The 26,082-nt window shown below is 40.9% G+C and overlaps 3 protein-coding genes across 11 annotated transcripts in view; 1 reads left to right on the plus strand and 2 right to left on the minus strand.

Moving 5' to 3' along the window:
- Positions 1 to 4,037: 4,037 nt before the first annotated feature.
- mbtd1 (mbt domain containing 1) lies at positions 4,038 to 16,015 on the minus strand. Of its 4 annotated transcripts, none has more exons than XM_058620638.1 (17): positions 15,855 to 16,015; positions 13,502 to 13,706; positions 13,270 to 13,403; positions 12,964 to 13,078; positions 12,793 to 12,875; positions 12,588 to 12,705; positions 11,682 to 11,816; positions 11,504 to 11,592; positions 11,182 to 11,416; positions 10,307 to 10,362; positions 10,103 to 10,207; positions 9,526 to 9,673; positions 9,087 to 9,169; positions 8,752 to 8,986; positions 8,155 to 8,226; positions 6,472 to 6,627; positions 4,038 to 5,390 (listed from the first exon to the last, which is right to left on the minus strand). In XM_058620638.1, the coding sequence occupies exons 1-17, from the start codon at positions 15,873 to 15,875 to the stop codon at positions 5,272 to 5,274; spliced, it is 2,109 nt and encodes a 702-aa protein (XP_058476621.1). In that variant the 5' UTR covers positions 15,876 to 16,015; the 3' UTR covers positions 4,038 to 5,271. The 4 variants fall into 4 exon arrangements, with proteins under 4 accessions (XP_058476621.1, XP_058476618.1, XP_058476620.1 ...); XM_058620635.1 differs by lacking the exon at positions 15,855 to 16,015 and adding an exon at positions 14,407 to 14,561; XM_058620637.1 differs by lacking the exon at positions 6,472 to 6,627 and having other exon boundaries at positions 15,855 to 16,012.
- Positions 16,016 to 16,884: 869 nt separating this feature from the next.
- tdrkh (tudor and KH domain containing) lies at positions 16,885 to 24,118 on the minus strand. 2 transcript variants are annotated; one of them, XM_058621936.1, is made up of 15 exons: positions 23,968 to 24,039; positions 22,867 to 23,011; positions 21,677 to 21,843; positions 21,504 to 21,595; positions 21,136 to 21,319; positions 20,794 to 20,933; positions 20,405 to 20,717; positions 20,142 to 20,308; positions 19,685 to 19,860; positions 19,518 to 19,582; positions 18,749 to 18,900; positions 18,539 to 18,649; positions 17,904 to 17,958; positions 17,510 to 17,592; positions 16,885 to 17,425 (listed from the first exon to the last, which is right to left on the minus strand). In XM_058621936.1, the coding sequence occupies exons 2-14, from the start codon at positions 22,929 to 22,931 to the stop codon at positions 17,537 to 17,539; spliced, it is 1,743 nt and encodes a 580-aa protein (XP_058477919.1). In that variant the 5' UTR covers positions 22,932 to 23,011; positions 23,968 to 24,039; the 3' UTR covers positions 16,885 to 17,425; positions 17,510 to 17,536. The 2 variants fall into 2 exon arrangements, with proteins under 2 accessions (XP_058477919.1, XP_058477920.1); XM_058621937.1 differs by lacking the exon at positions 22,867 to 23,011 and having other exon boundaries at positions 23,968 to 24,118.
- Positions 24,119 to 25,908: 1,790 nt separating this feature from the next.
- tmem94 (transmembrane protein 94) overlaps positions 25,909 to 26,082 on the plus strand; it is a 25,959-nt gene continuing 25,785 nt past the window's right edge. For 4 of the 5 annotated variants that reach the window (XR_009234166.1, XM_058620456.1, XM_058620459.1 and 1 more), the window contains exon 1: positions 25,909 to 26,059. The gene's annotated coding sequence lies outside the window, so the exon portion shown is untranslated. The remainder of the gene's footprint in view (positions 26,060 to 26,082) is intronic. The other variant, XM_058620457.1, reaches the window with a different exon arrangement.

The following is a 26,082-nucleotide window of genomic DNA, read 5'->3' on the forward strand; positions in this document are numbered from 1 at the left end:
AAATTAATACATTTTTAAAATCAAATGTCTTGGTGCTTCCTGTTAACAGTAGAATTAGAACAAAAAAATACACAAATATTTGAATTTGAACCAATGACGTTCACAATAAAACCGAGCTCAGCATAAACGTGTTCTCTTCTACATGCATTCAACTGATCAGTGCACCCAAATAATCCCAAATAATCCCCCAAAAAACTGCTTCCATCTCCAGCTACTGATGAACAAACAGGTCAAAGAGACACAGGGGACACACGGGGACAGACAGATGTCCAACATGTTCTGGGCATCGATAACGAGAATAATTTTTATCTACAAGAGAAAAAAACTGAAGATTTTATTTTGAAAAACAGTGCTGATTGTGCATTAGATTATTTTAGGAGATTGTGTGTGTGTGTGTGTGGGGGGGGGGGGGGGGTAGCAGCAGTTAGAGAACAGTCATTTTAGTTATTTTTATGTTTGTTTGTACTAAGTTATTAATGCAGTTTGAACGGGACTTTCTGCCTCCGTGAGAAATAAACCCTTGACTTTGTGACGTTTGTGACGTTTGTGAGTAAAATGTCGTTTATTGCTTTTGTTTGGTTTTAAAAATCCGACAAAAATAAGAAATAAAATCTCACCTCCTGTACGTAAAAAAAAGCAGAAATCCGACATTTAAAAAACTGAACATTTATAAGACGGATTTTTGAAAAAAAATACCAACAAAATCTGATGTTTTTGAGTGAGACTAGAATTTTGTTAAAACTGTATAGAAGCAGAAAAACATTGAGCTTATAAGAGACTGAGAAATTAGTTGTTTGAACAGCACCGAGTTTAACAAATCTGAATATTTACATATTTTGTTTTTGAAAATGAAACAAATCAAATTCTGATAAAGATTTTAAAGAAAATTTTCAACAATAAATTTTTTTTAAGATTGTGCGACTTTTAACTTGCTTGTGTGCACAAAACACTAAGACATTAAAGTAATAAAATTAAAGTTTTAAAACGATGTTGTATGGGACAACGTTTACGAATAATCTCTTGCTCACAAATTTAACAAATACACCAAAAAAATGAATGTACTACGATAAATGCACCATCAAATATTCCGATGCTGTAAACCCAGTGCTGCATAAATATCAACATAATAAAAATCTAATTTCACGGTTTTTCATTTTCATAAAATATTTGCGCAATTGTGGCACTTTTTGCCTTCCACAGACCAAAGATGTATGTGATGAAAAGAGCTTTTGAAATCCAGCTTTAAATCCAGACTCTGATCCAGATTCTGAACAACACCATAAACCACTTCCTGAGAACTGAATCATGAACCTTACTGGTAGAAAGAGAAATTAGAACTTTATTATTTTTTTAAACATGGTTAAAATCTTTCTTTTTTTTAAACATCCACTTTGACCTCTGTGATTTCTCGCTATATGAATTCTTTTAAAACAAAAACCAGTTTATACAATAGCATTTTTTTATCTCATATGTTAGTTTTATATTAATGTGATCATAACATCTGCGGGTGATTCATGTGTTCACCATAGTAAAATAATCTGGTATCAACTATTGCATAATCGTTCAGATTAGAAGACGACGACACTTGTGTGCTGCGATAAAATTTGGATCAATAATATGTCGGCCGTCATTTTTCACGTGTTTTGCATATGCTAACACGGCGCCGCGGCCGCGCAGTTAGCATCCGGAGGTAGTCGATGAAAAACAGCTGTAAAAGTCTTTAACGTGAAGATTTAAAAAGAGGAGTTCTGTCGTTTCCATGGCCGAGCAGTGATTTGTTACTGTTACCATCATAGTCACTGAGGATATACACACACATATTGAGATTTATTTATGTATATATATATAAATATATATGGAATCTATGTATTTATGCCGCCTCTCATCTTAAAGTCATAGTTGAGGGTTTTTCAGTGTAACTTTTCTCCCAGCACCAAACCCCATAGAGAAAATCAGTGGTTTCAGCTTGCAAGAACACAGGAGCTACGGTCTACTGCTGCCCCGTGTGGCCACTCTGTGCCACCGACTTGAATCCAAACAAAATATTTCAAAAGCCAAAGTCATTAAACAACACATTTGAACTTAGTGATAGAGGCAGCAGTGGATTGACACTTCCTGTGGGCTATGATGTTAAAAACGTTGATTTTTTCTATGGGACTTGTTGTGGGTGAGTGTGACAAAAGGCTTGCCTCAGTTTAAGTCTACGACATCTTTACGAAGACGTTCACGTCTTTTATCTCACTGCAACACAGACTTTTCCAACAGGAAACTGATGTTTTTCTCCCTGCACCAAATCCCATAGAGAAAATCAGTGATTTTAGCACGTGGGGACACAGGAGCTGCTGGTCTACTGCTGCCTCGTGTGGTCAACACGTTTGAACTTAGTGATGGAGGCAGCAGTGGATCAACAACTCCTGTGTGCTGTGATGTTAAAAACGTTGCTTTTCTCCATGAACTTTGGTGCAGGGACAAAATCATCAGTTTCCTGTTGAAAAGTGTGTCCAACACTGAGAGAAAAGGTGCAAACGCATTCTGATGATGCCACAGACTTAAACTGACACATGTTTTATCAAGTGAGGCTGTTTTTAAATCAGGTTTTTCCTTGCTTGTTTTCAATATACTTGAAATAAAAACCCCGAACTGTCCCTTTAGATGGTCGCTGCCCCTCAGACTGTGATTCTGTGGCTCAGGTGAATCATGAAGGATTTTGCATAATGACCTAAAGAAAAGCTGAAAAACATATTCTCTCTGACAGAAGCTAACGCCTGATGCTACGAGTGCTACACGTATGGAGTCCCAAGCGTGTCATGTTTTAGTGTTAGTAAAACTTAAAGGGCCAGTGTGAACGAGACGCTAGTTTTTTAAATAGCAAGCAAATTTTATGTATATTTTGCTGCAAATAAACAAAAAAATTTAATTGCCGTTGAGATTTCCCGATGTTTTACATATGTTACATTCAATGTGGTTAGCTTTAGCATTAGCCCCAAAAGAGTAGTCGCAAAGAGAAGCCACAAAGATGGCTTTGAGTTTGTTGTGAAAGAACTATTAAATAATGGCGTCATCCAGTGTTGAGGCTGTGTATTGCCAAAAATTAAATAGCTGTGGCAAAAACTTGTAGCTGGATTTATATCAAACTTAAAAAATGTCCAAATTTGCCAATTTTCTTTTTTTATAATTTTTACGTTGGCAAAACTCAAGACTCCACACAGACGAGGTTTTATAACACACCAAGCGTTTAAATAATCCAGAACCTGACGGAAACATTTGTGTATTAGCTGTAAAAAACGGTAAAAGAGAGGATTTGTCGCATTTTTTTCTGCGTCAGGAAAAAAAGAAATTGAAATGTTTAAATGTCTGACCCTTATCATACCAGTAAGGTTTTAACACACCCTGCTGTTCACGACATACAGCCACACGACACGATAGAGTATTTCTGTAAAACCACATTGATTTTTTTTGTTTATAATAATGGGAAAAAAAACAAAGAAAACACAAACGTTTCCACAGCTGCGTCTTTTCTGTTAAACATCACAAAGGACCAGAATCATCGTATCTGGATTTGTCGTGATTGGTTTTAGCTCAAAAAGAAGCTAACACAGAATGTTTTGTTTTATGTCAAAATGTGAACGTAAAACTGGTGAAAAATAGAATAAATTAACTCTTTATGCAGCTGACAAATGATAGCATCTATATTTTTGATGCGTGTTTGATGAAATTAAAGTGGAATTCTGTTTTTAGAGCTGCTGTCACTGCAAATCTGGGTTAAATATTCGCAGATTCTGAAAAATGTCACAACTGTAGGGGAAACAGAACAGAAGTGGTGCGTTTTTAGGTTCCCAAAAATGTGTGGTTTTGGGTTCCCATAGAATAGAATAGTGGGTTTTGGGTTCTCGAAAATTAGCATTTTTGGGTTCCCACAGAATTCGTGGTTTTGAGTTCTTGCAAATTTTGCAAATTCTCAGGAGCCAGTAAAAAAGGGTGGTCCTAGTCTCTGAATAAATGCCCCGCCCCTTGGAAAAGTTCACCAAAAGACTGCAGAAATAAGAAGTTTCCGAAACTATCGAATTTGATTTTTTTTTAAGTCGTGATCAGATTTTACATTAAAACAAAGAAAAAAACAAAACGTACACGGTGCAGATTTTTAAGTGCATTTCTCTTACAAATAGTGAATATTTATACGTCCAGATTTAATGATAACTCCAACAAAAATTTAAATTAAAAGGTAAATATAAGTCTGACTACTTTATTAGTGACAATTAGTGGAAATTACAAATATTCTTGATGCGTCTCATTTTTTGTTTCATACTTTGTGCTTTGTTTAAATTCGGACATCGACACAGCTGTGGAACACAATCTTTCTCTTTCTGTCTCTTGGAATCACTCTCACTCACGTCTATAATCTGTAATTTAAACACGTCTCCACGTACGATACGAACATAATCACTTCTGAGAAAAAAAGAAAATTCCCACATGGCCACATAATGAAAAAAAAATGCAAAAACAGGTACATTAAGACACTCATCATCATCATCTTTACAAGAGGAAAAAATTTTTTCAAGTACTTTAAAAAAAAAGTCCACCTGGCAAAAATGTGAAAAAAAATCAAAATATACACGACTCTGCTTCAGCCTCTGCTCAGGCTGCTCAGTAGGTGGCGCTCACCGACTGAATTTTTTTAAATCAACCTGAAACCAAACCAAATTATATATATTTATATTTATATATATAAGTATATGTGCTGTCCTATACGTGTGTCTGTGTGTTTATGTACAAAAACAAGGAAAAAAAGACCTGGCTCAATGAAAGGTTCTCACAGTTCGTACAGGTCTCTCTCTCCCTCTCTCTCGCTCTCTCTCTCTTTGTACGTGGCCCAGATTCTGGTTCCGGAGGCGGGGGGGCCTCGCGTCAACCTTCCTGTGTTTTTGCTGGAGATTAAAAAATAATCCTGTGTAGTCCGGATGATTCCAAAAGAAGAGGAGAGGAGGGGGAAAAAAACCCACGTACGAAAAAACAAAAAAAAAGCCCAAATATCCGAAAAAATCCGGGTGGGAAACAAAACCCGGAGCCGTTTCTCCCAGAAACTTCGGTGCACACACAGCTGCGATGTTCCGTCAGGATTTTTTTATTTTTCGCTGACTCATCGTCAACTCCAGAGAAGATCCGCGGCAGGCGTCGTCGTCGGTCGGCGAGCGTGAGATTTGAGGCTTGTTGTGATTCTTCCTGATGTGTGTTCATGTGTGTGTACTTAGCCCCGCCCCCCCGCGCGGCCCCTCAAGGCTCCTGTTTGATGTAGTAGCTGCCCGAGCCGTTGCTCTCCTGGTCGGACGTTCCCTGCGAGAACGTGAACTCGTCCACCTCCGCTGCCTCCTCCTTCATCCGCAGCAGCGACTCTACAGACGGGGACGGGTAAGATAAACAGACAGAGCGAGGACAAACGTCGCAGATCAGACACGTGACTTCATGCACTTTAAAACAAAGGAAAAAACACAAGAGGAGGCGGAGCCTGTAGCCATCCCCACATTGGGAGAACGTCAAACCATACAACACACGAGTGATATTCCAACACCTTTGAGCAAATTTTTGTAAATATCGGGATTCACTCGTGTCATTTTAGCGTTTTAGAGCCTCAAAAACAGAGGCAGAGCCTGTCTTTGCTCCGCCTCTTCATGTTGGCATGACAAGCATCGCGAAAACATTGTCAAACCAGAGAAACGTGGAGACAAAACACATGAAAAGCAAAGCCTTAAATGTCTGAAGTCACTCGTGTCGTTGTCACAAGAAGGGGGCGGAGCCTGTCTTTGCTCCACATGTTCATGATGGCGTGATAAGCATCGGGAAAACATCGTCAAACCAAACAAAAGTGGAGACAAAAATGATTATTATTTTTTTTTTTTTAAATATCGGAAGTCACTCAACGCTGTCGATGTATTTAGAGCATCAACAAGCAAGAGAAGGAGGCGGAGCCTGTCTTTGCTCCACGTGTTCACGCATTCGGCCAAACCAGACAAACACACCTCAAAGTGGAAACATAACAAGCTAATTTTTTATAAATATCGGAAGTCACAAAAGTCGCAAACAAAAACATTTCCACTACCGCTAAATCCATACTCCTACATCTTTGTTGACATCCATGTTTTGGAGTCTCAAAAAACATGAGAAGTTTAAAAACAGCAAATTAGTCACTTTTATGGTTAACCCCCGTTCACTTCAGTCAGTTTTGGATGAAAAGCTTGTTAATGCTAACTTTCAGTTTCACTTTTCCCTCGATTACATAAAAACTAGCTCTGCGTTTGTCGTGAACGCACCATGACCACGCCTCATCTGCTCAGATCTTTATTGAAACGATGCCACAAAGACAATAGGACAAACATGCAGCAGAGTCCAGATCCACATCTATGTCCATCTCCTGTCAGAAAAACCCTGTCGAGCCTCACAGTGAGTTTTCTTTTATCTTTTGAAGTGTAACGTTACCTGATTTGTGGGTTTGGTGGAGGTGGGTTCGGGGGCGGGGCCGAGCAGGGCCCTGGATGGGGTAAGGGGGCGGACTCTGCTCTTCGTCCCCTGAGAAGCTGCTCCTCCTTGCGCCTGTCTGACCGAAGGGCCGCCGACCAACCGGAATCTTCCTCTCTAAACACCAAGCCAGACTCAGGTAAGCTACCAGGGGCTTATCACACACAGGGGGGGGGAGGTGCAGTTGCAAGTGGAGCGTGGCCTCAACGTTCACATTGTGTGTGAGGAGGAAAAGTTTTAAATAAAGTTAAATGAAACTGTTACTTGATTTGTCCGTCTGAATAAGCCCCTGGTCAGCTGTACTCAGACTGCTGGACCCAAGTAAGCAGGTGCAAATGTACGGGAAGACCAAGGCTGCCAATATTAAAATTATTAAATATTACATATTCTATTTACCATTTAAGAATTTATTTAATTTTTTAAAAAGAGGGTTTAAGTGTACCAAACCTCATAGAGAAAATCAGTGATTTTAGCTCTCGGGGACACAGAAACTGCTGATCTACTGCTTCCTCTTGTGGTCACTTTGTGTCACTGAGGTAAATCTGAACAAAGGATTTTAAATGCCAAATTGAAAAATTAACACATTTGAACTTAGTGATGGAAGCAGCAGTGGATCAACAAGTCCTGTGTGCTGCGATGTTAAATTCGATGATTTTCTCTATGGGGTTTGGTGTGGGTGTGAGAGTGACTTTGCCAATTGGCACAAACTTCAATTTCTTGTCAAAAAAACGATATAATAGCAAAATTTAAGACATTGTAGACTTTATGCTAACATTGACTTTGAAAGGTGAACATATTTTGTGACCCATATTCCCAGTAGAATCGAAGTGCACCAAAGTCCATAGAGAAAATCTGTGATTTTAGCTCACAGGGACACAGGAGCTGCTGGTTCGCTGCTGCCTCTTGTGGTCAGTTAGTGTCACTAAAGTAACCCTGAACAAAGGATTTCAAATGCCGAATACACAAAAACATACATTGCATACAAACAAACATACAGACATTTGAACTTAATGATGGAGGCAGCAGTGGATCAACAACTCTTGTGTGCTGTGATGTTAAAATCACTGATTTTCTCTATGGAGTTTGGTGTGGGAGAGAGGGTGACTTTGCAAATGTTTACATTTAAATGTATTACCATTAGAAGAGCGCTGTAGCTGTATTTTTAGTGCATTTCCCTCGTTTTAAGCACACAAAAAGGAGATATATTAATTTTACAGTTTAAATTGAAATTTAAATACAGACAGCCACAGACTTTCGGGATCTCACACGACGTTTGCGCTGCGATCCAAACATAAACGTTACCCAGCAGCACGGCTCGGGCGTTGTTTCACACCGCAAACTGTGAGTGTGTGTGTGTGTGTGTGTATTAGCATTAGCATCTACTCTGAAACCACCAGGCCTCTCTCTCCTGCTCGCAGAAACATCGCAGACACCAAACACCTCAAAACTCTCAAAAGTCCACAAGTTGCGAGAACAATAATCTGACTTTATAAAGAGTCTACTGTCTCGCCCCCAACAACACGACGACAACAGAGCAGCAGAGGAAACACCACAGGTGTCAACAGTGAGAGGAGAAGGAGGAGACGAGGGAGGACGGAGAGGAGAAGAAGGAAGGAGGTTAGAGTGAAAGGAAGGATGACTCACTTTTCTTCTGGCCTTTGTACTGCTGGGCCTTCTTCTTCTGCTTGGGGACAGACTGAGACATGTCTCTGTTACCTAGAAGACAAATGTTGAGACCATAAGTAGACGTTTAAATGTTTGCCGTAAACTTGGCGTCATTTCAAAGCGATGAGAAACGCCACAGTACCTATGCCAGGCCTGTATGTGGCACTGTGACATTTACAGGGCTCCTGCTATCAAACGTGGGTAATGTAGTGTAATAAAATGGTATTATACGTAGCTTTTACAGGTCTTTTGACGCACATTTTTACATCGATTATGACTTATGTGTTTAGCATTTTATGACCTCGAGCATATTTGCTATTTTTACAGCTTTTTTTAACTGTTTGTCAGTGCATGTTTGTGTATTTAGCACTCGTCCTAAACCACCATGTAGGATTGAATTGAATAAAAACAATGTAGTAACAACTTCGAAAGGGATTTAGTGAACGTATTTCATCAAAATAAATGTGTTTAATATATTTATTCGTCATCAGTTCAGCTTTAAATCTGTAAAAGGACCAAGTTTAATAGGATTTTCCTGACAGTTTCCCTGAGATAAATTGACAAACATCTTCTTACTCTGTGACGCGGGCGGTTGCAGCTGATAGCCCGTCAGCTGACACCAGCCCACCGGGTATAGGTCCGGCGACTCGCAGTCCACCCACTGGTCGTACTCGTCCTCCCAGCCGTCAAAGTGGATCCTCAGTAGCCGGTGCACGATCCTGGTCACCGTGGCGACGCACACCAGCCGTGGCTCCATCAGGTCCACGGCCTCCAGCTTCATGCCTTGTCGGAAACCGTGGTTGGGAACGTCCTAGAGGACACGGAGGAGGCGGCGGTGTTGAATGGTGAGAGTTTTATTTATTTATTTATTTATTTATCTATCAGTCAGAATTAAAAACACACACACGTACCTTGTTAAATAGCTTGACAGGAGCAGCTATTGATCCTGTTTCTCTGAGGTAGTCAAACCATTTAAATGGTAGTTTTGTGTACCCTGTGGAAGAGAACGGGGGATTATTACCGACACAATCAGCCCGGAGCACATTTTTAGCCGGAATCCATCAAGTTACAGTTCAGTTATTGTGATTTGTCGCTATCAGACACGTGAGAGAAAGAGACAGTGTCGCAGCATTGTGTTTGTATGGGTGTAAAAATCACTTCAAAACTAAAATAAACGATCGTTTCCCAATTTTTTTTGTACAAACTACAAACGGTTCACGTAACAGGCTTCAAACGTGGCGGGTGTGAGCTGTGACAACTTTGAAGTCGTTTGGATAAGACACGGAAGATAGATCACAACAAAAGTATCCATGTCCGCCTTTTAAACACAGTTTAGTTTCAGTTTAGTACCTCTAGGGGGTGTGAGTTCAATGTCGTTGATTTCACAGAAGCCGGCAGGAAAGATGGAGGGGGAGGTGCCGTGGTAACAGAACCAGTCTGACCCGTCCACTGCCTCCGAACCGTCGATCCCGATCATGAGGTACCCGTCTGCCAAAACCTGACGCCACACAGAGGTTTGCAAATTAATTTAATGACAATTTAAAATAAATACTGCAGCATAAACGGAAACAAAATACAGGATAAATAAGACTAATAGTAGACGTTCTATAAACTATATAGAAACTGTTATAAACTAGAATGTCTGAGCTGCAGGTTGTGCGTAAGTTGTCGTTAAATAAAAGCAAAACCAATAGTTTTCAATATTCTGTTTAGTAATTAAGCTTTATAGAACTGTAAAAAAGTCATTTGATTCAATTTAGGGGTTTTAAACTAAGGTTTTTATTGGCCTGCAGATGTTTTTCAGAATTTAAATAATAATAAAAAAAAATTTAAGACTGGGAATGACTGTTTTAAACAGTGTAAATGTCGCAAATTGTGTTCCTGAGCGTGATAATAACTGATATGAACCATGGACACACACACTGACCTTTCTTACAGTGGCTACACATATAGCTGAGAGATTGAGGGGGTCAATGGCTTCGAGCTTCATCCCATCTCTGAACCAGTCCCCGCTCTGGTCCACGTCTTTCACCTGGAACACAAACAAAAACAGTAGCATCAGTTTTGTAAATAAATGGTAATATTTCGTTTTTCTCTTGGAAAATTGGAAGTGGAGAATTCCCTCTGGTACCTTCTGGAAGAGCGGCGCAGGAGCGTCCATTTTCCCCTCGATTTTCCGTGTAATATCTGAAACAAATTATGTATATAAAGACATCAAAGTTACCCATCATTCCTGAGACGTCACTAAACCCCGTCTGCTTTCCTAAACATCCAAAAAAGCCTCACCTATATGTTGGACAGCACATTTTTTCGACTTCTCGCTCTCCCAAACCAAACCCCATAGAGAAAATCACCGTTTTTATGTCACAGCGCACAGGAGTTGTGGATCCACTGCTGCCTCCATCAGGAAGTTCAATTGTCTTATTTTGTTCATTTGGCTTTTGAAATCCTTTGTTCAGATTTACCTCAGTGACAAAAAGTGACCACATGAGGCAGCAGTAGACCAGCAGCTCCTGTATCTATCCAAGCTAAAATCACTGATTTTCTCTATGGGGTTTGGTGTGGGAGGGAAAACATTGTTATTTTGTTTTCAATCCAATCCAATCCACTTTATTTATAAAGCACTTTAAAAAACAACAACAGCTGAAACAAAGTGCTGTACAACAGAGATATATAAAATAAGATAAATAAAATACAAGAAATTACATCATAGGCCTAGACAACAAACAATAAAACATACAATAAAACAATAAAATACTGTAGAAAGTATTACTAAAAACAGAAAAAGTCATACAATAAAACTATAAAAAGATAAAAAACCAATGTCTCATACTGGGTTGAAAGCCAAAGAGTAAAAATTAGTTTTAAGATGCTTTTTAAAAGTGGACAGTGAAGGGGCGTGTCTAATATGCTGTGGAACAATCTTTGTTCCACAGTCTTGGCGCAGATATGGAAAAACTGTGTTTGACAACTTTCTCATGTTTCCACTGAACTTCCAGGACATACCGGATCGCTTGAAGCGGTGCCCGATGCTCCGCGACCAGCCGATGCTGTGGATGAGCGGGCTGTACATGTGGCACCAGAAGTCATCGGACCCGTCCTGACTCTCCTCATAGACCAGCCTGAGGCGACCGCCAATCACCTGCTCCACCAGCGCCACCCGCGTCCGGCACAGGTAGTTCTTATCCACCACCTCAACCCGCATCAGCTTTTTAAAGGGAAACTGCATGTTCTCGTGTACCTGGAAAAAAAAACCAGAGACAGGATATAATAAGAGGCAAAGCCGTCGTCAGAGAACGTCTAACGTCCAAACATGAGTGTTTCTCACCTTGGCGTTGAAGTCAGGTGGCAGTGTTTTAGCTCCAGTAAGACGCTTCACGAGAAAGACTTTCCAGTTAGGGTATTTATGCTGAATGCCTGTGAGAGGAGAGAAGGAAAAACAAACATCAACAGTGACAATAATCCACACACACACAGACATCAAGATCACTGAAGAGCTGTCTCACTTTTAGGAGGTACGAGAGGTTTCCCACTGGAGGCGCACCATCCGACCGGGTGAACCTCGGGGACGCAGAGGTTACGCCAGAAGTCTTTACTGCTGTCGCTGTCGAAACCTTCGTATCGCAGGAGAGCCTTGAACCCTGCGGGGACGTGGACATCAACATTTCACTTATCAAACAGGTAGCGCCTCATAACTTCAACAATTAGAGTTAGGGGTTCCCACACACTTCCTCTTTCTTCTGTGAGCTAACCTCTAACTGCTAACCCCATGGAACCTGGAAATGATGATGTTTCTCAAATTTCTTGTTTTTGGCTACAAAACTAAAAATTCTCTCTTACACGGAGCAAAGAAACCAGAAAATATTTCAGGAGCTGAAAAATCACACAAACTTGTCCTAAGCGTTCAAAAAACAATCAAATGAATGATCAAAATGTGTGTCAGATGGTCTGCGGTGCTCCTAGAGGCTGTATATTTTTAGCTTTTTGGACTTTTTTTTTTTAATTTTCCCCTCCTGGGACCGAACAATGAAGGGAATTTCGGCTTTCTTGGTATCTTGCACTTACACATTTTAACCACTAGATGGCACACTGCATTGTTTTAAAACACAATGTAGTGAATATTTATACGTCAACCTACACAGATCACATCAGACTGTGAACACTGGAGAAAGGTTTAACCCACCATGAGACAACACTGATCATCCACAGATTAGAGCCTCATTCTGAACACAAAAAAAACATCAGATTACACCACCCGTTTAAAATGAAGAAGAAACGACCGGGGTCTCGAGTCAAAACTCGTATGCACCGCAGAGTCATTTCAACCGGCGACAACTAGTCAAAAAACCACTTAAAACCCTTGTTTAAACCGTTTTTTTAACCAGTACAAACCTAGTATAAAACCTCTTTACCTGCTAGCTTAATGATTTCTGCGATCCAGTAGACCTTTGTGGGGAGGCTGGTGTCAGAGTTGATAACTTCAATCCTCACTCCTTCCGCGACGTCTCCCCAGCACGTCCCCATCGGCGCCTGGGACGCAGACGCAGCGGTGACGTCAAAAACACTCGAGGAAAAGATTCTAAATCAGTTCTTCTACGTTCTTTGCATTTTACTCACATGTTTGAAACAGCTGACGGGAGCGCCGGCCGTGTTATTGCTACAGATGTACTGACCCCAGTCAAAGCTCTCTGTGGGAACCACTGACAGAGACAGAGACACAGGGCATGAACATGTGAACACAGCAGCACTGTGACATCATGATGAGTTCAGTTAAAATATCAAACGTACCTGCTTTTGATTTGGCCTGGTTCTGTTGACTCGCCTGGTACTGAGCGTAAGCTGCCAGCTTGGCCATAAGAGGCTGCTTCTGCAAGACTTTGGCCTTCTTCGTTGGAGGTTTTCCCTTTCAAAATAAAAGCAAACGTTAACATTATTTGTTAGAACACGACTTTGTGTCTTAATTCCACGATGAACCCACTCAAAATGACCCTTCACCAACATCTCAGCATCGTGATTTGGAACACGACGGCAGATATTTACATATTTGCCAGTTTTTATTAGTGAATAAATGAAGGTTTATGAGGCGTTTGTTACCTGTAGTCTTGCCAGGATGCTCGCCTTTTTGGAATTGGAGGAGTAACTCCGCGAACACGAGACGCTGCAGAATCGCTTGGTCTTGGAGTAGAAGGCGTCTCGTACTCCGACCATGCCGCACATCTCACATGTGGCTGTGAAGAAGTTTGTAAAAAAAAAAAAAACAGACGTCAGACACTGCTGGGTTTTATTTCCTAAGCTCCAGATGTTTGAGGGTTTCTCCTGCACTGACCCATTCCAGCCTTGCCGTCGGGGTACGTGTAGACCTGTCCATTGTTCTTGATGATGGGCAGGCTGACAGGGATGGACGGCACCACCTCGTCCTCGCTGTCTTCTGAGCTGGAGCTGCTGGTGGACTCATCGCTGCAGCTGTCATAGCCATCGAACATCCCAAACGAGTCTCGCCGCTTACGCTCTGAACGTGGGGTGCGTTCAGCCTTCACAGCAGACAACGGGTAAGACAGAGACCCCAATTAATAAATCATTTCATCACAACAATGGATTATGAGGACTTTTCTGAAGTTATAAATCATTTTTGTTCAGTCTACAGTGACATAAAAGAGTTAAAAATGTCCACACAGCTGTTAAAAATCTAAGGTGAGGATAATTTGTGTGTCCATTTGTAGTCAGAACTCCGAACTTTCTTTTACAACGTCTTAACTAGACTCTGGCCCATGCCTGATTTTATGATCCAAACGAGTCGCAAAAGTACCTTACAATCCAATGAATTAAACACAAAAACTATATTTCCAGCAATTGACTAAATTAATTGTCAACTGTTCTCTGCTTTTTCAGCAAATCATTAAAACTGAATCATTTGATGGTTTGTGGACAAAAACAAGACATTTGAGGACATCATCATTTCCAGTTTTAACAAATGCTGACATTTTATGGACAGAATAATCTTTTATTCTAATCATATTTACTGTTGTAAAAGTCAAGGGTGAGTGTTATACTACAGATTTAAAATGTGACACACCATATACCTTTAATAAAAGAAAAGAAAGGGAACTTTAAGATATATAAGTGATCAGTGTAAATGCAGGTTGAGTTTTATTTTATAGAACATGAAAAAAATAGAATACACTGTAGGCTTTGCAATTCAAGTTTAACACTGTTTAAAATTGTAGTACTCACACTGCAGCCTTTGATCCAAAGTTGGTCTACTGAGACTACCTTTGATTTACGCTTTCTATTCATTTTCAACAGGAGAATATTTGCAGAAAACTTTGCATTTTCAAGAATAAATAAATAGCTGAAAAAAGTAGCAAGAATTTCCTGAATGTGTTGTTGAATTTGACTGAATAATGAAGAGGTGGTGACAGAAACTGATGTATAGTTAGAATATGAGCTCTTTGATCTGCTTTGATCTTTGCTGTGAACGACGGCTTTTATTTGTACGGCAGAGATTATATTAGCAAAAAACAAAGACTAGAATTATATTCCACACAAGTGTTGACCTTTTGATAAAAAGAAAGGACCGATTCAAGATGTTTCGTGTCCCAAAATGTGCTTTTATTTTGCTTTTATAACATGTTCATTAAATTAATTTATTTAAAAAAGATCAGCTAGAGCAAAACCAAACTTGTTTAGGTAAAAGAACAATGACATGTATTATTACGTGTATGTAGGGCTGAACAATTCATAATCGAAATCTGAGCAAAATCGCACAGCGGCCTATGGCGATTTCACAGGACGTGCGAAATACCACACTAATGATTTTAAATGTATTATTTAAATGATAATGAGAGTAAGTCATCTCAGAAATAAATTATTATATATAAATAATTTTTTACATTTGGCCTTAATCTTCTTCCGTATGAATCTCATTGCAATTTCAGTCAAAAAAATAATCGCAATTATATATTCAAAAAAACGTTCAGCACTACATGTAACATAGGAAATATTCAGCGTAAAATCAAAGTGAAAGAAAAAGTAAAAATACTACATAAGTCAGAATTTAAAATAAACATACAAATAATAAGGTGCATATATTTAATAGATAGAAAGTGATGCAGGAAATACATGTTTTAATAATATAAATAAAACACGGTTTGTTGTTTACTTCCTCTTCAGGACAGCTCAGGTGACATGCTAACCAGCGCTATCATTTACATTAACACCAAGTAAAGAAAAAGCGGAAATTAAAGCCAGAGCAGCTGTCAGTCTTTAATATTTGACATTTAACACATGAAAAACACAAAAACCAGTCTGAAACGGACACTGAAATAAGGGGCGGCCTTAAAAATAGCACCTAATGCTAGCTAATTTTAGCACGGCGAGCTAGCGGAAATGTGTTTTTTCACAATTTTTTATCCACACTAGCTCACATCACTTTCCACCCGCGCTGCAAACGCACGTCTGGTCATGCGCGGCGAAAGTGAATGTGGTGTTATTTCAGCGCTACACTTTGAAATAGAGGGAGGTTTGTGAGACATGTATGCCCAGCTAGCGAGCTAGCAGGCTAACCCGATGAAGGGATAACAACAAAGGAGGAGCGCTAAGCTAGCTTTAGCTTAAGCCCCCCCCCCACCCCCAAGTGAACGCGCTGAGTCTCGCGGCGGAGACGCGTCTGTCTGTCTCACCAGGTCCCGTGTGTCCTCCATCAGCCCTTCATATAGAGAAGCTGCAGCTCCGCTCCGCTGCCGACGCTCACGTTTAAAATCCTGCAACGCCTTCAGAGAGGAGCTACAAACACTGACTGTGTGTATGTGTGTGTGTGTGTGTGTGAATACTACCAACAACAAATGAGGCTACCGCACGTGCGCATGCGCGAGCGTAAACTGCCCTCACGCCATTGGCCGGCGGAAAGGAAGGGAAAAGGAGGTCAGCGAGCGACACAGAAACAATAACAGTGGAGTCAGACTGCGGCTCACACATGAATGAATAAGTGAAATGACTGAGTGACCACGACTATGACGAATACGCAGTACTACATAATAAAGTACTACACGTACTCAACTAAACAAAAAAAATATATTAAGTACTACAGGTACTCAATTAAACCAAAAAAAACTACATAAAGTACTACAGGTGCCCAACCAAACAAAAAAATGACATAAAGTAATACAGGTAATATTTTTGCCTTCATATTAACTCACCACTGTCAGTGAACTTTGACTAGTTTACTTAATAATAGTAAGTATTAGATATTGCATGAGTTTAAATAGTACACAAAATTCCAGTGAATTAAATGTTTAAAGTTAGTACATATTGCACTGATTTAAAAGTACCTAAAGCAATAAAAGTACTAGAAATTGCATTGATTAAAAAAGACCAATAGTTCCAGTGAATTAAATGTATATTAAAATACTGCATATTTTAATAAGTACAAAATGTTCCATTAATGTTAATTAAATGCAAAACTCTCTTGCACCAAACCCCATAGAGAAAATCAGTGATTTTAACATCACAGCACACAGGAGTTGTTGATCCACTGCTGCCTCCATCACTAAGTTGAGAAGTCTTATTTTGCAAATTCAGCATCTTAAATCCTTCTTTCAGATTTACTTCAGTGACACAAACTCACTACTAGAGGCTGCAGTAGAGCAGCAGCTCCTGTTTCCACCATGAGCTAATATTGCTGATTTTCTCTATGTAGTTTGGTGCAGGAGGGAGTGTGACAAAAATCATTCTTTATTCACCTTTCTGGTTTGAAACAAACACAAAAGTAAAAAAAACAAGAACACAGACAATGGTTTTGTTGACGTAAAATAAATCCTTTATAATATATATATATCATGTCATTTGTCCTTAGCGAATGATACAGTAGATGCCACATTTTCATATTGTGCACAGGGACGAGGGCCACATTACGTCATTAAATATGTGCATACAAGTGAAAACAAACAAAAACAATGTGTCACTGTTGCCGACTGCTGTCACTGACTCACATCACAGTGTCATAATACTGATATTATTCTGCTTCTGTTCCCCGTCTTCTTACGAACATAAAAATACAGTCATGGGACTTTTAAGCAGAATCTTAAAAACAAACAGCACAAAAGCACAAAACTTAAGAAATGGATCGTGTAACAATGTAACCGTGGTAACGTGAACGTGGCTGGAGGAGGTAAGGCGTCAAAAGAGGAAGGAGGAGGAGGACAAAGAATTCCCCGCCTTCTCTTTGCAACTGCTGAGGAATGGATGGTCAGAGCTGGAGGATTAAAGGACAAGGTTAACGTTTTTTTTTTTTTTTTTTATCTGAATTTTTTTTAAATCACAATGCAGGAAGCGGTACCTTGTTTTTGTGGGTGTGTCTTTGGTCTCAGACCAGCTCCTCCCCGATGACATCATCATTGCTTCCTGAGATTGAGGCGACTTCTGAGGTAAAGAGGAAGAAAAAAAACGCTTCAGTTTCTGGTCATTCACTAAAAACCAGATGAGGTTTCTGGTGCCGATCAGACGTCAAAAATCACCACATACTAAAAGATAGGTGTTATTTGTCAATTGAGAATCGTTTTTCCAATTAAATGATGAGTTTTTGGTCCATAATATGTGGAAACATTTTATTTCATTGTTATATGGAGCAAAAAAAACCAAGAAAATATTCACATTTCAAAAGCTGAAAAAGCGGAACCCTTTTAATTATTAAACAAAACACAATTAATTAAGTAATTGATGTCCGCACTGACCTGAGAGGCTGATACAGGACAGACTCAGCTCTGATGAGGCTCCTATAACGTCGTCCTGAAAGGGAAATTAAGACGTTTATTAGACGTTTATGTCATATTAATTTTTGTATTTTCTCCTCAGCTTAAAAAGATTTTCATCACTTTAAAAGACGGCGTTCTTTTAAAGTGTAGTCAAGTTTGAGTTTGTTTGTAAAGCGCTCACTTTCCCACACCAAACCCCATAGAGAAACTGAGCAATTTTAGCTGGCGGGGACGCAGGAGCTGCTGGTCTACTGCTGCCCCGTGTGGTCAGTTTGAGTCACTGAGGTAAATCTGAACAAAGGATTTTAAATGCCAAATTGAAAAATTAACACATTTGAACTTAGTGATGGAAGCAGCAGTGGATCAACAACTCCTGTGTGCTGTGATGTTAAAGTCACAGATTTTCTCTATGGGGTTTGGTGCAGGAGGATGCTGGGTTTTACAAAGTGACATAAACTTGTGTTTTCTGTTGGAAAAGTCTGTCTCTCAGCGAGATAAAGGTGCCAAACTTATTCTTAAGATGTTGTAGACTTTATCAGGTGAACCTTTTGCTAAATGGCTTTAATTTGTTATTCTTTTTCCTTCTGGCAGCAAATAACCTGAACTCCACTCACCAGCATCCTCTGCAGGGAGCCCAGATTTTCACCTTCCATCTTTCCATTCACCAATTCCTGGACGCCGACAGCATGACCCCGCCTGACGAGCTCCTCGCCAACGTCTATGGTCTAACGATGGACAATGGTTTATTGTTACTGGCGGTATTGAAGAGAGAGAGAGAGACAACAGAGGACAAGGTGCGAGAGAAAAGCAGAAAGGTTCCTGACCTTGCCCTCGGTGGTGACATAGAGTTTGACATTGGGCCAGGACGACATCTCGGAGTGAGAGTAGCTGCAGAGTTTGGCCTGCAGGGGTTTCCACGCGGCACAGTGAGTGATCTGTTCAAATTCATCCATGGATGCTTCAGTCCACTCCTCTCCTACACACACACACACACACACACACACACACAGAGATTTATGAAAGTAAGCTTGAAATGTAGAGCTAAAGCTGGGGAAAACGTTCTACTCAAAGTGGGAAATTCCGACCTCAGAACAACTTCTTAGGTTTCTTTGCAGCGTAGGCAGTTAGCGATGCAGGAATTGCGATCTTTTCACTATAGGAACTTGTACACACACAGCTGCTAAATAGAACAGCCAATAGGGGGCACTCTATCTCTCCGAGTCATGGGCCAAATTTCCTCAAGACTGGAAACTAGGGACGAGCTGATGTGATATTTGGTAGCAGAAAGATTCCAATATTGGTTAAAATCACCGGAACGGAAGGAGAAAAAAAACCTTATTTCTTCTTTATGGGAGCAGAATATTTGCAATATTTTGAAATTTGAAAATGCCTTGAAATCATTACAAATGTGCTGCTAACAATGTTGTAGTTTGTAGTTTCGACATGAAACAGTGATATCGAGCCATCGCTGCTCAGATTAACTTAATTTACATTATACTTATCAAATTCACGTTACCTTCACCAGCTTTAAGTCTCTTTAAAAAGAAAAAATAAATAAACGTGTAAAAAACAGTAATTAAATGACAGCTTTACCTTGTGGTCTCACTCCTGCTAAGCTGCACTCAATAGCTTGGAAAGGCAAACTGAGGAAATCGCTCCTGGAACGTTGACGAAGCAGAAGCAATGGCCGTTAAATAAGCGAGGATCAGCCTGGATGCACAGTACGTGCAGAAAAAAGGGTGGTGTTTTCCCTCACTCACCTCAGCCGACGGAGGTTGTCTCTGGGCAACTCTCCGTTGTCCCCAAAGTCCACGTAGTAAAGGTCCACGAGTCCGGAGCCGAGGACTCCCAGCACCCTGGCCCTGTTCCACAAGCCATGATCGCGGTATGGAGCGGCCACAATGTCTCCGACCACAAGGGTCTCCACTCTTTGCTCCTACAACAACAGGAAAACCACAGTTTGACTTACTGTTTGTCACTTCCTACGCCATGTTCTAGAAGAACCTGGAATGAATAAGTAGAACACAGAACGATGATGAACCCAGAAGAGAGAAGAATCTAGAAGGAAGGCGAATCCAGAGAGAAGAAGAATTTAGAAGGAAGAAGAATCCAGAAAGGGGAAAAAGCAGAAGGAAGAAGAACCGCTGAGATGTTAGAACCAAAATAAACCAGATTTGGTGTTTCAAACTGTTCCGTTGTGAGCTGAAGGACACTCACTGTGGGGTTTCCGATCATGTAGAAACGGTTCATCTCCTCATTCAGTTTGTCTAGCTGGAGCGAGCGGACGCCCAGGATCTGTATCCAGAAGTGGTTCGGGTTTTCTGACGCGGACACGTAGACCTCTAGATGCTCGTCAGGCTGGAAGCTCAGGTCCGGGCTCGGAACTAGAAAACGAGCAGAGGGAGAAAATAAAAACAGGTTCTTGGGATCGATACAATCGTGTTGAAGGAGAGACGACAGAGAAGAAAACGTGGTCTAACTTTCAAACTTTGAGATTTCAGAGGGGGAGTCAGTGGAGAAACTCTCCTCCTCCTCCTGCTCCTCCTTGTTGTGGTCCTTGTTGCCGAGTTGTAGCTCCTCCATCTTATTGTCACTCTGAGGTTTTGGTTGGTGAATGAACCCGTTTTTCTGTGGGTGTGGACCGTTGTTGTTCAGACCCACCGGTGATTCCGTCTCCGTGACATCCGACCTCTGATGAACCACTGTGTGACCTCGTTTCTGACGCAGAGCAGACGACTGTGAGATCTTGGCTCTCACCGTCACATCCTCCTGGACCTTCTCCAGAATCAGCTCCTACAAACACATCGCATGTGTTAGTCCTTCACTCCGTTTATGCATCTAAGTGTAAAAAAAATTGTGTCGCGCTCACTTTTGCCTGTTTCACTTCCTGTTTGGTCCCAGAGATTGTGATGTTGCCCTTTGCCCACGGACCGTGTGACCTCTCTTTGGGACAGACCACTTTGGCACCGGTGGTCCTGGTGATCAGCTTCAGACTCTCTCCACCTCGGCCTGCAGGGAGCGCACACACAGATGTTAATTTTCCTCTTCAAATGCGATTTGTTGACATTTCTCTGTTAATTCAAGCTACGTCTGACGTGGAAGTGACTCTTTTAGCAATATATCTGTCGCTTGTCTGCGTAAAAAATGGTCTACGGTACGTTTTAAAGGCAGTTTTAAAGTGATTCTACATTCTCCTCTCGAAAACTTGTACCTATGATGCGTCCAAAGGCTGTCTGAGGAACCTCCAGAGTCTCGGTGACGGGTTCACAGTCCGTGACTAGGCTCTCCAGGACACAGCGGGCCCGCAGGATCTGATCCTTAGAGCCCTGCAGCACGAAACACACGGCGCCAGAGTCTGACAGGACCTGGACGTTAGCTCCAGACTTCTGGCTCACCTGGAATCAAAGAGAGAAAGATAAAGTGCTGACTCACAGAGAGAAATACAACAGTGAGTTTCCTTAAAGAAACAGCTTTTTCCCTCTGTATTCTCTTATTTTTTTATACCTATTCGGCATTGTACAATACTTCTATCCTGTGCTACTTCATTTTTAATCATTATCATGTGTTTTTAGGACTCACCATTTCCAGAAACGTGGCCTTGTACCTGGACATGTTCCTGTAAACGTCCACAGGAAGCGTCATCTTTGATACTTCGGTGTCTGCTGCTTTATCTGTTCAACGCCATCGCAGGTAAACAAAAATAAATCAATCAATCTTTTCCTTGATATATATTAACAAGAGTAAACACTCACTGGTGTTGTTGCTGTCGCTGCTCAGGTGGCGGTAGACGATGTAACCCACCGTGGCTCCGAGAGAGAGTCCCGCGGCCAGGGCCGCCATCTTAGCAGAGCTCAGCGAGCTGCACTGGCCATCCTTGAGGGCGTCCATGACGTGGCGTGCAGCCAGCGGGAGGCTCCACCTGAATACACACACGTGCGAGCGCGCATTCACTGACGTGTCATGACCAGGAGGGGTTTTCACGTCAACTTGTGTACAACCTTCAGAGGTTTGTTTGTTTGCTGTAGAGCTGAACGATCATGCAGCCAAAAAAAAGAAAAAATAAGCAGCACTGAACTCTCCATGCACGAGTGACCACAATGGCCATTGTGTGTCGCTAGAGAGAGAGAGAGAGAGAGAGAGAGAATGTCCACCAATAATATAGCAAATGTAGGCCACACCCTGAGAGCTTCATGTAAATGACTGAAGGTGCACTTCCTGTTGCCAGTAGGTGGCCCAACGACTGTCTTTGCAGGTTACCATCGTGGACTGATTGGCCCTAAAAGGGAGAAGAAAAACCTGGCACCAGATGACCTAACAGAGGTTTTGTGGGACCATTTTTAGCCCTTCCCACTTCCAATATTTGACCGCACATTCACCAAACCATTTTCGGACATAAATGTTCACTAGAACTGATGCAGTCACAAATTTGTGAGTTTTGGGGCATGGGAAGGCTCTCAAAAATGCAATTTATTTGTATGATTCCTTCAATTTAAGGTCTTTTGTTAGGGTTTAGTTAATTTCCTGGTCGTCAAGATGATACTTTTCATGTTTCATGCTGCGCTCAGGCGTCCACTCGGCGTAACACCCAAACAGTTGCAAAGTTGTTTTATATCAGCCCCCCCCAAAAAATGTGCGTCACATGCTCACAGTATTGTCCCCTAAATGCGAAAAACATTTAGTTTATACTGCGCCCGCTAGTGAACGTACAAAGCACATCATGTCCAGACGTTATAGCTGCGGCTACATGTTAAACACACTTTAATGTTAGTTACCTTACAATAATACTTCATACGTTCACTGATATCTGAGTTGGAGGCTTTTTAACATAACACTGCTACAGATACAACTCAGAGAGAGAAGATCAGAGGAGGAAGAAGCAGCGGAAGGTAGAGGGCGACGGCGAGCACGCAGCACCACCATGCACATGTGTTGTGTGTCTCACTGGGAAAAGAAGGTTCTGGGGCTGGGGTTGAGAAACACGTGGGACCTGGACACACCAACGTCCATCTCAACAGAACTGTGAAAGTAAGACACAAGTCTTCTCCCGCGATCCTGCCTCTGTTTTTACTGTCCACGATCAACGGTGACTGACAGACACGAAGAGGAGGAGGAGGAAGATTTTCAGGTCATGACAAAGGTAAAGCAAGAAGCTGAACTCAGAAAACCTCTTGTGATCTTATCATAATCGATTGATCTGTAGATTCTTCTCTCTGTCTGGTCCATAAAATGTCAGAAAATCAGTGTTTGTCAAACTTGAAAATGATGTTGTTCTCAAATGCAAAACAAGACATTTGAATTGTGGGAAACACTGAGCAACATTTTTCAACATTTAATGGACCAAAATAACTTGATTAATCCCAACATAATAATCCATAACGGAAATAATCATAAATTGAAGCCCTAGCTCAACTGAGTTATCAATTAAATCATCACAGTCCTATACAGTTTAACATTTAATTATGCCACATTTACATAAATTTAGGGTATTTTAGGGCCACTGTAGGGCTACTAAATGTTGCAAATCAAAGATAAATAACTGTGGGGGGGGGAATCACAATTACAGATCATAACATGGGGCAAATGTGTGTATAATGTGTTAACTCCACTCATATGTTTGAGGGGCCCCCCAAAAAATCTCCCGGGACCGATCTGAGGCTCCCGATCCCGTCTTTGAGAACCACTGTTACACGCCGCAGTTTTAACAGAGCATCAATATCAACAAGCAAACGTCGCCCACACTGGACACTTAACCAAAACACAATGAATGTGTTGTGTTTGAAAAAAATCTAAAACCTTAAATCAACACATAATCGAACATAAATTAATAAACAATAAAATATGTTATAATGTGATAACGAGTTGTCAGAATATTCATCACACGTTCTCCTCCGGGACATGCTAACGTTAGCCAGCTATCTACCGGCTTTGACGTCAAAACGTTCGGAGAAAAAAAGGACAAACGTCATTAAAAATGGACACCTTCTCACATAATACAGTATTTATATGTGAGTAAAAAACAAAATTATAAAAATGTGACACTCACAGATAACTGCTGTGTTCGGAGGCGACCTTCCTCTTCTTCTTCTTCTTCTTCTTCTGCTGCTGCTGCTGCTTCCGCTTCTTCTTCTACGGTCTGTATTAGCGGTTGGTAAACCGCCGCACAGGCGCATTACTGCCAACGACGACGCCGTGGGTGTGTGTGGACAGAGAAGGAGTTACTTCATGATTCCACGGTGTGGCACTGCAGAACTGTACACATGCACTAATGTAACCACGAGAGAAGGATTAAGATTTGAGGATTAGCATTAAAGAACGAGGATGAAGGAGAACTTTGAACTGTGATTGAAGAGGAAAGTTCTTCTCATTCTTCTTCATTGCAGTTCAAGGTTCTTGAATGTGGTTCAAAGTTCTTTGAATGTGGTTCAAAGTTCTACTCATTCGCCTTCATCGTTGTTCAAAGTTCTTAAACGATGGTAAAAGTTATTTTAAAAAAGAAAACACATTTGAACTTTGAACCATGTTCAAGAACTTTGAACTGTGGTGAAGAAAGTCAAGGGGAACTTTGAACTGTAAATAAAACCTTCAAACCTCTCCGTATACAGCTTGCAGCAAATTATCAGAAGAATAAGTAGAAGAAGAGTTGATGAAGACCATTAAAACTTCCTTTAAGGCAAACGTTTGTTTATTATTGGTTTGGAACACTGAGTCAGTAATTCACAGCTATTGTTTCATCATTAATTAGCTTATTTTCATTCATATTCATGGTGACAAACTAACTCCTCAGCATGTTAAACTGTAGCAGGAGGTGACTCTTTTCCCGTTTACTTACTAAACTATTGTTCAGAAGAAGTTAATACTTAACACAAAAGTATTACACACCAGCTCAGCAGCAGCAGAGGAGAATTGTTGTTGGAGTAAAATGAAATAATTGTATTTTTTATGTATTTATTTACTGTTATAAACTTGGTTCTTTACTTTAAAGTGGAGTTAGCGTCATGAAAGTACACAGACAGTATAAAAAACAGCTTAATGGTGCAGTAAATCACATAATACTGTTCCACTTTTATTCGCAGATATGTCACTAGGCTGTTCGTAGGCGTAAAAAATCCTGTGTAGTGTGTTATTAAATCTACTTACCTTGTATCTATCACTCCCAGTTTCTGACTTCTGGCGCAAATGGAACACACCATAAATTGTTGTTGTTCCGTGTTTTTGTTTGTCACTTTGTGGTGAAACTTATTTTTGTCCCCGTAAGTCTTCCACACTAATAACTTAACTGTAAACAGATTAGTCAGTAATTTGTTTAAACTCACTAGCTAAATTAGCTCATTAGCCACAAGTGCTATTCGCATTTAAGGATTTAAACAAAAACAAAGACAATTTTTATACACCACCACACATTTTATTACATCATAACTGACTGTTAAATCACACACTTATTACCAGTTGTTTTTCAGTTTTTCAACAAGTAATATTGCGTATTTACGCCTTCAAGATTTCGGAGACTGTTTCAAAGAAGGCGGTCAACTCAAGGCAATGTCACTCCCAGGTTCCGACTTCTGATGTAAATGGAACGCTCCATAAATTGACATTGTTGCTTCCTGGTCAACATTTTGTCCCTGTAAAGATTCCATATGAATAACTTAACTGTAAATTGTAGTTTGATTGAACTACCTAGCTAAGTTAGCTCATTAGCCACAGGTGCTATTCGCATTAAAGGACTCCGGCAAACAAAGAACAGAGAAGAAACGCAATTTTATACACCACCACACGTTTTATTGCGTCATAGCTGACGATTGCCGGTTGTTTTTCAACACGCAATATCGCGTATTTACGCCTTTAAGACTTCGGAGACACTCCTCGGCGAACTTCCGAGGTTTCCTATTTCAAAATACAGTCGCCGCACAACGCCGCAACGCGCCCGCCCACTCGGCCTCTCAGCCAATGAGGAGACAGGGAGCTCCGGCGCGGTCCAATCACAGGCCACTATTCCCTCCCCTCCCGACCAGAACGCTCCCATCATGGCCGCCGCTGTACAGTGAGGGCTCGGAAGTGGCTGCATTTGTTGTTTCTGAGGAAATAAAAACCACCTTTTCCCCCTGAGTACAGAAACAACAACACGAGGTGAAGAGAAGGTGAGTTTATGGACTTTTACTGC

The sequence above is a fragment of the Solea solea genome, chromosome 21 (assembly GCF_958295425.1).
Source record: "Solea solea chromosome 21, fSolSol10.1, whole genome shotgun sequence".
Lineage (NCBI taxonomy): Eukaryota > Metazoa > Chordata > Actinopteri > Pleuronectiformes > Soleidae > Solea > Solea solea.